Here is a 13,964-nt window from a genome sequence, read left to right on the forward strand (position 1 = left end):
ACTGAGATCTATTGACAATATGGAAAGGAGTTTGCGGCTCACTGAGCAGACGCTCAATGGGATAGATGAGGCGGGGATGGTAGGATGGAACTGCAGGACAGTGAAGCAGCAAGCTGGGTGACAGAAAGCAGGGTAGAGGGAAGAGTGCCAGGGAGGCTAGTCCTGATCTGGCACACCCCAATAAGTTTGCGAAGTTGGCAGATGAGGGGGGTACCAGTACAGGGGTAGCACTGCTGCAGGCCAGACAGGTGCTGGTAGTGGGGGATTCAGTTATTAGGGGAACAGATAGGGAAATCTGTCACAAAGAGCAGGGATCGTCGAACGGTGTGCTGCCTACCTGGCGCTCGAGTCCGACACATCGCTGATCGGGTGGACAGATTACTGGGAGGGGCTGGTGAGAACCCAGTGGTCATGGTGCACTTTGGCACAAATGAGAAAGTTAGAGGTAGGTGGAAGGTCCTTAAAAATGATTTCAGGGAATTAGGCTGCAAGCTGAAAGCAAGGACCTCCAACGTGGTATTTTCCAAAATACTGCCTGTACCACGCCAGAGAGGCAACGGGAGATTAGGGAGGTTAATAAGTGGGTGTAGGAAGGAGGGGTTTGGCTACAGGTTCTACGCTAGGGACTGGCTGCACCTCAATGGGGAAGGTGCAGCTGTGCTGGGGGAGAAAATGGCTAGAAGGTTGGATGAGTGTTTAAACTAGGGATTGTGGGGAGGGTATTCATTTTATAGCAGTGGAAAGATAGTGCAGATAGAGACCTGGGCACAAATAAGAAAGTTGGGGGTGGCGGCATGGTGGGTAGTGTTAGAACAGTTAATAATTTAAGAATGAATAGAGGTACAGAGAAATACATAAAGTGCATGTATACTAATGCCAGAAGCCTCGCCAACAAAATGGACGAATTAGAATTAATGTTGTTGGAGCATAATTATGACATGGTGGGGATATCTGAGACATGGCTGGATGAGAGCCATGACTGGGCTGTTAACTTGCAGGGTTATAGTCTGTTCAGAAATGACCGAACGGATAAGCGAGGGGGAGGTGTGCTTATATGTAAAATCTTCCTTAAAACCCATCCTGCGTGATAATATAGGTGAATCTAATGAAAATGTAGAGTCCCTGTGGGTGGAGATAAGAGGAGGGGGGGTAAAAATAATAAATTACTGATGGGGGTTAGTTATAAGTCCCCAAAAATAATGGACACAACGGAGAATATCCTCGTAAAGCAAATAGATGAAGCAGCAACTCAAGGATAAGTCATTATTATGGGGGATTTCAACTACCCTGAAATAGATTGGGGAATGGAAATCTGCAGTTCCAGCAAAGGTAATCGTTTTTTGACAACTATGAGAGACAATTACCTTTCACAACTGGTTCAGGACCCAACAAGAAGGGGGGCACTGCTAGACCTAATATTAACCAACAGGCCAGACCGCATATCAAATATAAGGGTTGGGGGTCACTTGGGGAATAGTGATCACAAAATAACAAGTTTTCATGTATCCTTTAATAAGATGTGTAGTAGAGGGGTTACAAGGACACTAAACTTCAGGAGGGCAAATTTCCAGCGGATGAGAGATGATCTTGGTGCAATTAACTGGGACGATATCCTGAGACACAAAAATACACAAAGAAAATGGGAGACGTTTATTAGCATCCTGGATACGACATGTGCACAGTATATACCGTATGGGAATAAACATACCGTATATACTCGAGTATAAGCCGACCCGAGTACAAGCCGACCCCCGTAATTTTGCCACAAAAAACTGGGAAAACTTAATAACTCGGGTATAAGCCTAGGGTGGAAAATGCAGCAGCTACCGGTAAAAATAGATACCAATAAAAGTAAAATTAATTGAGACATCAGTAGGTTAAGTGTTTTTGAATATCCATATTGAATCAGGAGCTCCATATAATGCTCCATAAAGTTTGATGGGCCCCATTAGATGCTCCATATTAAAATAAGCCCCATATAATCCTGCATAAAGGGTAATAAGGGCCCCATAAAATGCTCCATACAGATAATTGCCCCATATAATGCTGCACATGGCCCCATAAGATGCTCCATACAGACACTTGCCCCTTATAATGCTGCACAAACGTTATGGCCCCATAAGATGCTCCACACAGCCACTTGCCCCATATAGTGCTGCACAAGCGTTATGGCCCCATAAGATGCTCCATACAGTCACTTGCCCCATATAATGCTGCACAAGCGTTATGGCTCCATAAGATGCTCCATACAGTCACTTGCCCCATATGCTTTGCTGCTATAAAAAAAAAAAAATCACATACTCACCTCTCGTCGCTCAGGATCCCCGGCACTTTCAATAGTCACCTGCTCCTCGTTCCGGTGCGGCTCCGTCTTCAGCACTGACGTTCACGCAGAGGGCGCGCACTAACCACGTCACCGCGCCCTCTGACCTGAGCGTCACAGCCAGAGGACGCTGAAGACGGAGCCGCACCGGAATGAGGAGCGGTGATTATCGCGCAGCACTCCCCTCCCCATATACTCACCTACTCCTGGCGCGGTCCTTGCACGTCCCTGCTTCTTCCAGCGCTGCATCTTCCTGTATTGAGCGGTCACCGTTACCGCTCATTACAGTAATGAATATGCGGCTTCACCTCTATGGGAGGTATTGGGCCCTCTTCTTTTTAACATATTTATTAATGACCTTGTAGGGGGCATACAGAGTAGAATTTCAATATTTGCAGATGACACTAAACTCTGCAGGGTAATCAATACAGAGGAGGACAATTTTATATTACAGGATTTATGTAAACTAGAAGCTTGGGCTGATAAATGGCAAATGAGCTTTAATGGTAAGGTCATGCACTTGGGTAGAAGTAATAAGATGTATAATTGTGCTCAATTCTGAAACTCTGGGCAAAACCGTCAATGAAAAAGACCTGCGAGTATGGGTGGATGACAAACTCACATTAAGGGTATGTGCACACGTTCAGGTTTTTTTGCGTTTTTTTCGCAATAAAAACCCATTACAAACTGCAGACATGTGCATCCTATCATTTAGAATGCATTCTGCAATTTTTGTGCACATGATGCATTTTTTCCGCAAAAAAAAACGCATTGCGGTAAAAAAAGCAGCATGTTCATTAATTTTTCTGCGTTTTTCCCGCTATTCTATGCATTTGGGAAAAAACGCACCAAAATCGCGAAAAAAACGCATGCGGATTTCTGGCAGAAATGTCCGGTTTTCGTCAGGAAATTTCTGCTAGAAAATCCTGACGTGTGCACATACCCTTAGTGGCCAGTGTCAGGCAGCTGCTACCAAGGCAAATAAAATAATGGGATGCATTAAAAGAGGCATAGATGCACATGAGGAGAATATAATTTTGTTTCTATACAAGTCACTAGTTCGACCACACTTAGAATACTGTGCACAGTTCTGGTCTCCGGTGTAGCTGAACTAGAGCGGGTGTAGAGAAGAGCGACCAAGGTTATTAGAGGACTGGGGGGTCTGCAATACCAAGATAGGTTATTACACTTGGGGCTATTTAGTTTGGAAAAACGAATGCTAAGGGGTGATCTTATTTTAATGTATAAATATATGAGGGGACAGTACAAAGACATTTTTAATCATAGACCTGAGACAGGGACAAGGGGGCATCCTCTACGTCTGGAGGAAAGAAGGTTTAAGCATAATAACAGACGCGGGTTCTTTACTGTAAGAGCAGTGAGACTATGGAACTCTCTGCCGTATGATGTTGTAATGAGTGACTAATTACTAAAATTTAAGAGGGGACTGGATACCTTTCTTGAAAAGTATAATGTTACATATTATATATATTAGATTCCTTGATAGGGCGTTGATCCAGGGAACTAGTCTGATTGCCATATGTGGAGTCGGGAAGGAATTTTTTTTCCCCAAAGTGTAGCTTACTCTTTGCCACATGGGTTTTTTTTTGCCTTCCTCTGGATCAACATGTTAGGGCATGTTAGGTTAGGCTATGGGTTGAACTAGATGAACTTAGTCTTCCTTCAACCTTACTAGCTATGTTACTATGTATTCTCAGATTCAGATCTCGTCTCCCGAGATCTCGGGATGAGATCTCGTTGCCAAGGTCTGAATCTGATCATGCACCGCCCCGACAGCCATTTTCCCAGAGGCCACCAGATCGCAGCACTGGATCTAGGGGAGCCTCCGGGCCTTCACAAAATGCTGGCGGAGCCCCGCCATCCCACAAATGCACCACCGCAGCTCCACAGAGGAGCACCACCACCGCCGCCACCCCACAGAGGAGCACCACAGACCACCACCACACCACAGAGCACTTCCGCCGCACCAAATTTGGGGTGCGTCTTAAAGTCCGAAAAATACGGTAAGTAATTCTAGATGTACAGTTGTGCTCAAAAGTTTACATATCCTGGCAGAATTTTTGCTTTCTTGGCCTTTTTTCAGAGAATATGAATGATAACACCAAAACTTTTTCTACTCTCAAGCTACTGTGTTTTCTCTTTTTAAATCGTAATGACAATGTAAAACAATTGCTGTTTCTATCACTACTGTAATCAAAATAAAACATGTACAATATATAAAAAATAATTTTTACAGAAACAATTTTAAAATGCTTTTTTTTTAGTTATTCTCTATAGTTGTAAAAAAAAGTATTTAAAGTGAAAAATGCATGTTTTTTCTTTGCATTTTCCATAAATCAGCAAAATAAAAAATAGAAAAATTAGGTCACATATATAATGAAAAAGAGGGAATAATTATTTAATTATCCAAGCAAGAACATTTTTTAAAGCTGTTTAAAACCGTATATACAATGGCTAAAATGGCCCAGTCTAGAACTGGTTAATGACATTTTTAATAATGCTTGTTTTCTTGATTAAATATTGGTATGTGTTGTTTTCTTTGCAGGGCTAGACATTCTCATCTTATGTCCTGTTTGTTGTACTACTTTGTATTTTTCTGAGGTTGGTCTGGTTTATTCTTTCTCCTAGATTTGGGGCTTTGACCATGGATGGGGGCTTTCGGAATGTGGATTGCATATAGATGGCCTTCATTTAGCCTGAAGTGCATTTCATTGGACCTTACCTTTTGCCTGCTTCCTTATCTGTAATTTCAGTGCCAGAGATGTATGTATATATGTATTATAATGTTAATATATAGCGATGGCTGAATTTCCTCTAATTTTGATTGATTCAGTTGCTGTTGTCTAGTTTCTTAAACCTTTAAAGTACTGTAATTTTGAGTTGAATAGTGTACAGAAAATATCTTAATGCATATATAGTTAATGCTTATTTGAATTAAAAAATACAGTATAATTATTTTACTTCAGCCTGATTTATATTCTCCATTAAAGTGTTATGTTTTATATGATCAGTGTGAACCCAAAAGTTGTTGCAGAAAACTATTAACATTCATTGGATATATTAAAAAAAAATTGCGCTGAATAAAATCGAGCTTTCGTTTTCGTATATAATATTTTGTGTCTATTCACTCTACTACTCCAACAGCCATTGGTTCTGTAAAGATTTTATTGGCCATATAACTATAGGCTCCATTCCATCAAATCCCCCTCTCCTTGGCGTTTATTCTTTCCACAATGTCTTATATTATGTGACATGTCTGTGTCCCTTCAATGCGCTCACCATATAAATTAATGTGCCCTTAGTTATATGCGAACATTAAAGGGGTTTCACAAGAACAAACATTCATTCTAATCAGTATATCATGGAATAATAATAAGTTCCACAATTGGATGGGTGTAAATTGCGGTAAATGTCCCTGTGCTGAGATAATATTATAAATATGCCTTTCTGTGTACTGTGTTATGGCTGTGTCTGATCATATTAACAACCAAAAACAGCACAATATCCTAATAAAATATTTTACTAATGATATTTAAAAATCTCATGGATACTTGAACGTACTAAATGTATGACTACCAACATCAAAAAACACCTGAGTCCGAGTAGGGTAGGAAAAATTCAGGAGGCAATAGTAGCAAATGTATTCCTGACACAGTCCCTGTTAAATGGCCCTATAATAGCTCACGCCTACCTAACAGCGGAGGTTGGCACCCTAAAATACGATGTGGCGCCCCTGCTCCACGTAGACTGTCCCTTATTTCCCTACTGGGCCCTACCAACTACCCACGCCCAGGCCCCAACATCATACACACTAATTGACCTAGGTCACACTAACAAGTGAAAAAGTGTAAAAAAGTGAAAAAAACAGTGTAACAGAAACAATTAAAAATAACACAGCAAAATAGTGCTGCGTAAATGTGCACAAAATTACATGTACCCCATGGGCTATATCAAAAATGATCTAAATATCAATCAGTAGATATATTCTAAAGCGTAAATAGTAACTTTAGAAAAACCTATACAGGTAATAATCAAAAGATTACCCAAGGGTACAGATAGAGCACAGATGTCCTATGCTCAAAAACACTAAAGGTACCGTCACACTAAACGATATCGCTAGCGATCCGTGACGTTGCAGCGTCCTGGCTAGCGATATCGTTCAGTTTGACACACAGCAGCGATCAGAATCCTGCTGTGATGTCGTTGGTCGCTGCAGAAAGTCCAGAACTTTATTTCGTCGCTGGACTTCCTGCTGACATCGCTGAATCGGCGTGTGTGACGCCGATTCAGCGATGTCTTCGCTGGTAACCAGGGTAAACATCGGGTTACTAAGCGCAGGGCCGCGCTTAGTAACCTGATGTTTACCCTGGTTACCAGCATAAAAGTAAAAAAAAAAAAAAAAAAAAAAACACTACATACTTACCTTCCGCTGTCTGTCCCTCGGCACTCTGCTTCTCTGCCCTGTGTAAGCACAGCGGCCGGAAAGCACAGCGGTGACGTCAGCTAACGGGGAATCTCGCCTATGCCTTATGTCTCCTAGATGTTCGCCAATTCTGACCCGTAGCTGTCGCTTTGTTTTACCTACGTAGTCCATAGGGCAGGAGCACGTGCAGACATAAATGACACCCTCCGTTTTGCAATTGCCAAATTGTCTATTTTTGTATATCCTTTTTGTCACAGAGCTCTGAAAAGTGATAGATGGTGCAATATAATTACAAAAACTGCAGTGACCACATCTGAAGGTCCCCAAAGATCTGTTAGCAAGCCATGTCTCTTTCGTTTTTGGTGGCTTGTAATGGCTATTGACCACAATATCTCTAATGGATCTTCCTTTCCTATAGGTAACAGACGAGTAAGGAGATATCCATTTATTCAAGTCCGGGTCTGTTCTCAAAATCCCCCAATGTTTCCTTAAAATACCCATGATCTTTTCCTGCTGGTCATCAAAAGTACCAATGAGTCTTGTTTTAGAAGCCTCATTGTCATTTATCCGAGGGTGAAGCAATGTTGTCCTCTCTATAGTTTTGGCATGTTGATTAGCTTCCTCCAGCAGTGCTCTAGGGTATCCACAATTCGTAAACCTTTGTTTTAGATCTCTTGCTTTATTTTGATAATCTCCATTTTCGGAGCAGTTTCTCCTCAACCTTAAAAACTGTCCTTTTGGTATCCCACGTTTCAGTGGGGTCGGATGGTAACTTTCCCACCTTAGCAGGCCATTGGCCGCCGTTGGCTTACGAAACAAAGTAGTCTTTATTGAACCATTATCTTCGATGGACAATTTTACATCGAGGAATGTAATCTCTCTTCCTCCCACCTCATATGTGAATCTGAGGCCCAGTTGGTTCTCATTTAGAGTTTCCATAAAGGAGTGAAAAGCAGATATGTCTCCAGTCCAGAGGACGAGGATGTCGTCTATGTAACGACCCCAAAATTGTATTTGGGGTCCCCAGACGGCATCCCCGTCCCCAAAGACCACCGTGTCCTCCCACCAGCCCAGGAGCAAATTCGCATAAGTGGGCGCACAGGGGCTACCCATATCGGTGCCCCTGAGCTGGTGGTAAAACTTCCCATTAAATAGGAAAAAATTATGACACAAAACATACTCCAAGAGAGTCATCACAAATTCATTGTGTGGAGCAAAGTGGTTACCTCGTGTGTTAATGAAGTATTGAACTGCCTTAAGGCCCGCCTCATGATGTATATTCGAATATAAGGCCTCAACGTCTATTGAGACCAAAGTTGTGCCCACTTCCACAGAGACACCATCCAGTTTAGTAAGTAGATCAGTTGTGTCTCTCGTGTATGATGGCAGAGCTACAACAAATGGCCTCAGAATCTGGTCAAGGTAGACGCCACTGTTCTGGGCCAGAGCGTCTATCCCTGACACTATTGGTCTGCCTCTAAGAGGGGGATAACCCTTGTGAATTTTTGGGATTGCATAAAATGTTGCAATTACAGGGCTTTTGGGTAACAGGAAGTTATATTCATATTTTGAAATCAAATGGGCTTCTAGGGCTCTGGTTAGGATGTCATTCAGACTTTTTTTGTACTCAGGGGACGGATCCCGACGAATCACCTCATATGTCGTCTCATCCGCTAGGATGTCCATACACATCTTGACATATTCTAACCTATTCATCAGGACAGTATTTCCCCCTTTGTCCGATGATTTTATGATCAATGAGGCATCGGACTGGAGGCATTGTAGTGCATCTTTTTCTTCCTTAGATATATTGGGGTTAGCTGACCTGTGTTTAGGATTAATTCTTTTTATTTCATCCACAACCAACTTTTCAAAGGCATCAATAATTCCATGATCACAAGGGGGTGGCATTTTGATATTCTCCGTTTCAGGTCAGTGAAAGGACCTTCCCCCTACATTTCTGTCCCCCTCTTCTGCCAGATCAGCTAGGAGGTATACGTCCTCAAAATCCTCTGGCAAGATGCCAAGCTGTTGACATTTATTCCGATCACTATTTGCAAAAAATTTCTTCCACCTAAGTTTCCTCAGGAATAAGTTTATATCCTTCACCCATGTGAAAGGATCAAAGTTGGTTGTGGGAACAAAGGAAAGCCCCGCCTGCAGAATGGTTTTCTCGGGTACTGTCAAGATGTGGTTGGATAAGTTAATGATGTCATTCTTTCCTCCACTATTCATGTGGCGTCTCATGATGGTGTCAGAAGTGCCACCCATCATTTGTGTGTCACTGTTCGTCCCCTGAGGTGGTATCTTATATCTCGATTCTCTAAAAAAGATGGAACCGCAGAGGAGGTACCAGAAGAGGATGGCATATTTGTTTCCCCACGTTCTGACCCTCGCCATCTTGCAGAGTTGCCCCTTTTACTTTTGCCCTTAAACCGTCAATAGGGTCTAAAGACTTCTCTCGACTGATAGTCAGGATCAGATGTCTCCACGTCTGAAGAGGAGATATCGACCCTGGTAGGTGGTCTGCCGTTACCGGTGTTAGTATCAGAGAACAGATAGGCCCTCTTTTCTTTAAACTCAGTGAGGTCCCTAAGGAACTTTTTGTGTTTCCTCTCTTTGAGCGCGGCTTTGTATTTTTCTATCGCTACTTTAAGGTTTTCTTCCTTGCTAGCAAAGTCCCCCACTGATTTATGTTTAAGGGTCTTGTCTATTTGCTCTCTTAGTTTTTTAGAAGAAGCTTCAAAAGTCCCCTTTCCCTCCTCTAGAAGAATTTGCATGAATCTCAAGGAAGAGGCGATGGATTCCTTTTCCCACCTTTCCAGCAATCTATCAGACCTACTTCTCAGGGCTGGGGTAATGTTAATCCGTAGACCTCGTAGAACAATACCTTGTTTTATGTAATTATCCAGTGATTGGATCTCCCACCATGATTTTATATTTTCTTTATATGTGGTTTGGAGATCCGAAAATAAAGTCCTCAAACTAGGGCCTCCACCAAAAACGAAAGAGACATGGCTTGCTAACAGATCTTTGGGGACCTTCAGATGTGGTCACTGCAGTTTTTGTAATTATATTGCACCATCCACCACTTTTCAGAGCTCTGTGACAAAAAGGATATACAAAAATAGACAATTTGGCAATTGCAAAACAGAGGGCGTCATTTATGTCTGCACGTGCTCCTGCCCTATGGACTACGTAGGTAAAACAAAGCGACAGCTACGGGTCAGAATGGGCGAACATCTAGGAGACATAAGGCATAGGCGAGATTCCCCATTAAGGTACCGTCACACTAGACGATATCGCTAGCGATCCGTGACGTTGCAGCGTCCTCGCTAGCGATATCGTCCAGTGTGACAGGCAGCAGCGATCAGGCCCCTGCTGTGCTGTCGCTGGTCGGGGAAGAAAGTCCAGAACTTTATTTTGTCGCTGGACTCCCCGCAGACATCGCTGAATCGGCGTGTGTGACACCGATTCAGCGATGTCTTCACTGGTAACCAGGGTAAACATCGGGTAACTAAGCGCAGGGCCGCGCTTAGTAACCCGATGTTTACCCTGGTTACCATCCTAAAAGTAAAAAAAACAAACACTACATACTTACCTACAGCTGTCTGTCCTCCAGCGCTGTGCTCTGCTCTCCTCCTGTACTGGCTGTGAGCGTCGCTGTGCTCACACAGACAGTACAGGAGGAGAGCAGAGCACAGCGCTGGAGGACAGACGGCTGTAGGTAAGTATGTAGTGTTTGTTTTTTTTACTTTTAGGATGGTAACCAGGGTAAACATCGGGTTACTAAGCGCGGCCCTGCGCTTAGTTACCCGATGTTTACCCTGGTTACCGGCATCGTTGGTCGCTGGAGAGCGGTCTGTGTGACAGCTCTCCAGCGACCAAACAGCGACGCTGCAGCGATCCGGATCGTTGTCGGTATCGCTGCAGCGTCGCTAAGTGTGACGGTACCTTAAGCTAGGCATGTCAATTCTGTACACAATGGGGATGTTGATTGTATCTCGTTTAAAATCAATGAGGTAGTATATCCCTCCATTAGACAGGGTGACTGGGACAATAAGATCCTTCAGCGAGAATGTAGATGGATCTTCTGGATGGAGAGTATGAGCCCTGGTGGGCTCAACGAACAATTGACATATGCTTGCTTCATTTAAAACTGCTCGTGCATAGGATGTTAATTTCGGTAGATAATCCTTTTGGTCCATTTTTGTTGACTGACTGCGAGTCTAAATATACTGCAGGTCATTTTCTCCCTTGCAGTGGTACCTTCATCAATAGAGGTTAGAGGGGGGGCGTGGCCTGACTTCTGATGGTGCAGGTTGCATAGTGTGGGAGCTCCATTCCCAGGACTCATAAAGCGGCACACAGCAGTGCACAGACGGTGCTTTCTCCTCCAGAACTCCCCACTCCTGCTCCTTACCGTTCGGTGAGTGTATGGGGAAATCTAAAGCCGGCGCAGGGGACCCTTCCAGGTGCATTGTGGACTTCTTTGCAGCCACCCCTCAGCAGCCTCAGAGGCCCAAGATGGCGCCGCTTTCTCCTAGATCCTCCAGAGCTGCACGCCGAGGCTCTCAGTCTTCTGCCTCAAGCACAGCAGCGGCTGATCTCTCAGAGGCTCCAGTTACAGCAGCGCTGCTCAGAGACATGCTTGGTGACCTCCGTACCTCCCTGCAGGAGGATATGCGTTCCATGATGGCAGAGCTCAGGGGGGAGGTGGAGGAGCTGGGAGGCCGCACGGATCATCTTGAAAATAAAATGTCCGAACTGGTAGCTTCTCACAATGATTTGTGGGAAGCTCATGATAACCTGCAGCTGCTTGTTACCAAAACTCATGCTAAAACCCTGGATTTGGAAGACCGATCCAGGAGAAATAATGTGAAACTAAGAGGCATTGCTGAATCAATTGGGGCTGATGATCTCAGAGCCTTTCTACAAGACTTTATCAAATCTATTCTCCCACTTTATTCCAAAGATGACGTTGTGATCGACCGTATTCATCGGATCCCTAAACCCTCAGGCCTTGACCCTGCGGTACCCAGAGATGTACTAGCTCGCATCCATTTTTTTGTTATGAAGGAGGAATTTCTGCAAGCACTAAGATCGAAGCCGTCGCTACCTGAACGATTTGCTACCATTGCAGTTTTCCCTGATCAGTCTCTAGGAACTCTAGCCCTCCGCAGGGCTTTTGCACCATACACCTCAATCCTGAGGGAAAAGGGTATATTATACCGCTGGGGTTTCCCCACCAAACTTTGCATTCGTAAAGACGGTTCATTTACCACGTGCCTATCCCCGTCGCAAGCAGCCAAAACCCTGTCCCAATGGGGTTTTGACCCTCCTGTGCCCACTCATGCCTCTGCTTCCACCAAACCTGGAGGATCTGGTCCTCGGAGACGCCGTATTACCCCTGACTGGAAGGTCGCCTGAAGTGTCTATTTTAACCATTTCCTGGCTGGAAGAATTTATTTTTTCCTTTTTCCCGCTCAGTTCTAGTTCTCTTTTTCTTTTTTCTCTTCTTTTTTTTTGCTTGCTGAGTTTTTCGCTGAGGCTGGTTCCTGGCAGGACTCCGCTCAGCATATTGCCCCATTGGTGAACTGTTTTCTATTTTCACCTCAGACTCAGGATTTCCCTGGATGTTCCCTTGTTTAAATGTTTGGATTTTGTATGTTTGTTTTTCCCTTCTCCTCCTTCCCTCCCTCTCCCCCCTCCTTTCCCTCTCCCCCCCCCCCCCCTCGTCGCAGATGGAGTTTGCGAGGTACCCCACGACATGTTTATGCTTTTTTTGTGGGTAATGGGTTTGCATATCTTCTTCAGCAAATTGTTAACATATTACAATGAGTGTTTCTTTATATTCTATTAATGTTAACGGCCTCAACTCCCCTGGTAAGAGATCGATTGTCTGGCGTCAGCTCGCTAAATCCAAACACGATATTATATGCTTACAGGAGACTCATTTACTAGAACGGGACAATATAAGAATGTATTCGAATCTATACCCCCACCAATTTTTTGCGAATGGGAAGACCAAAAAGGCTGGGGTGGCAATTTTTTTTAGCAAGGCTAACTCTTTCCAACTAATTAGTTCTACAGCCGACCCCGCGGGCAGATACATTATAATTTTATGTTTAATCAACAATACCCCTTACACCATTGCCTCTGTGTATGGCCCAAATTTTGGTCAGGTTAAATTTCTAAATAATTTATTTCAAATCTTAGGTAATTATCAGCATGGTCATAAATTAGTTGCCGGAGACTTCAACATTCCAGTATCCAAGAATCTAGACTGTTCGTCGGCTGCTGTGGCCAGGGGTGATGCGGCCCAGCTGATTAGCTCCTACAATTTACACGATATCTGGAGATATCTCCATTGTAATGAGAGAGACTACACATTTTGGTCCCCTCGTCATGGTTCTTACAGTAGAATTGATTATATTTTAGTAGATGATGTCGCTCTCCCTCACTGCATGTCTGCGAATATAGGTAATATCACTTGGTCTGATCATGCACCTGTGTCAGTCTCCCTAGAAGATCCTCTTGCAATCAGACCCCCTTCACACTGGCGCCTTAATGACCACCTTCTCTCTGAGCAAGCGAACTCTACACTAATTGAAAACTCTTTGCAGGAATTCTTTGCCTTTAATGACTCGGCGGATGTGTGTGAGGACTCCCTCTGGTTCGCTCACAAGGCAGTGGCTCGTGGCCTTTTCATTAAGATGGCTGCGACAGCTAAACGCAAGTATAACTTAAATCTTCAATCTGCCTTGGCTGAAGTGGCCCGGCTGGAGTCTTGCCACAAAGCCTGCCCCTCCCCTCAATTATTTTCCAATCTTTCTGATGCACGCCTGTGCCTTCGCCAGCTCCTCCTCCATAGAGCAGAAAATTCGCTCAGGAAATCGAAAGCCAAATTCTACTCCATGGGTGACAGGGCAGGCGCCTTACTAGCTAAACGCGTTAAAAAAAAAGAAGCCCAAACCAAAATTGCTTATCTTCTTAAGTCTGATGGTTCTCGGATTTACAACCCAATCCATATCGCTGAAGAATTTGCCTCATACTACTCCTCATTATATAACCTAGATTCTGACGTAAATACTCCTCAACCTTCTCAGGACTCAATTAACGCTTTTTTGAATAAAGCGAATCTCCCCACTGTTAATCCGGAGCAGTTGTCGCTCCTTAACGGCCCTATAGAAGCAA

At 43.8% G+C, this 13,964-nt stretch overlaps 1 protein-coding gene across 2 annotated transcripts in view; it reads left to right on the plus strand.

Moving 5' to 3' along the window:
• TBK1 (TANK binding kinase 1) overlaps positions 1 to 5,430 on the plus strand; it is a 114,981-nt gene extending 109,551 nt beyond the window's left edge. For both annotated transcript variants that reach the window (XM_069764669.1, XM_069764670.1), the window contains exon 21: positions 4,973 to 5,430. In XM_069764669.1, coding sequence (XP_069620770.1) covers positions 4,973 to 5,024 — 52 coding nt within the window. In that variant the 3' untranslated portion in view covers positions 5,025 to 5,430. The remainder of the gene's footprint in view (positions 1 to 4,972) is intronic.
• The last annotated feature ends 8,534 nt before the right edge of the window (positions 5,431 to 13,964 follow it).

Source organism: Ranitomeya imitator, chromosome 4 (assembly GCF_032444005.1).
Source record: "Ranitomeya imitator isolate aRanImi1 chromosome 4, aRanImi1.pri, whole genome shotgun sequence".
Lineage (NCBI taxonomy): Eukaryota > Metazoa > Chordata > Amphibia > Anura > Dendrobatidae > Ranitomeya > Ranitomeya imitator.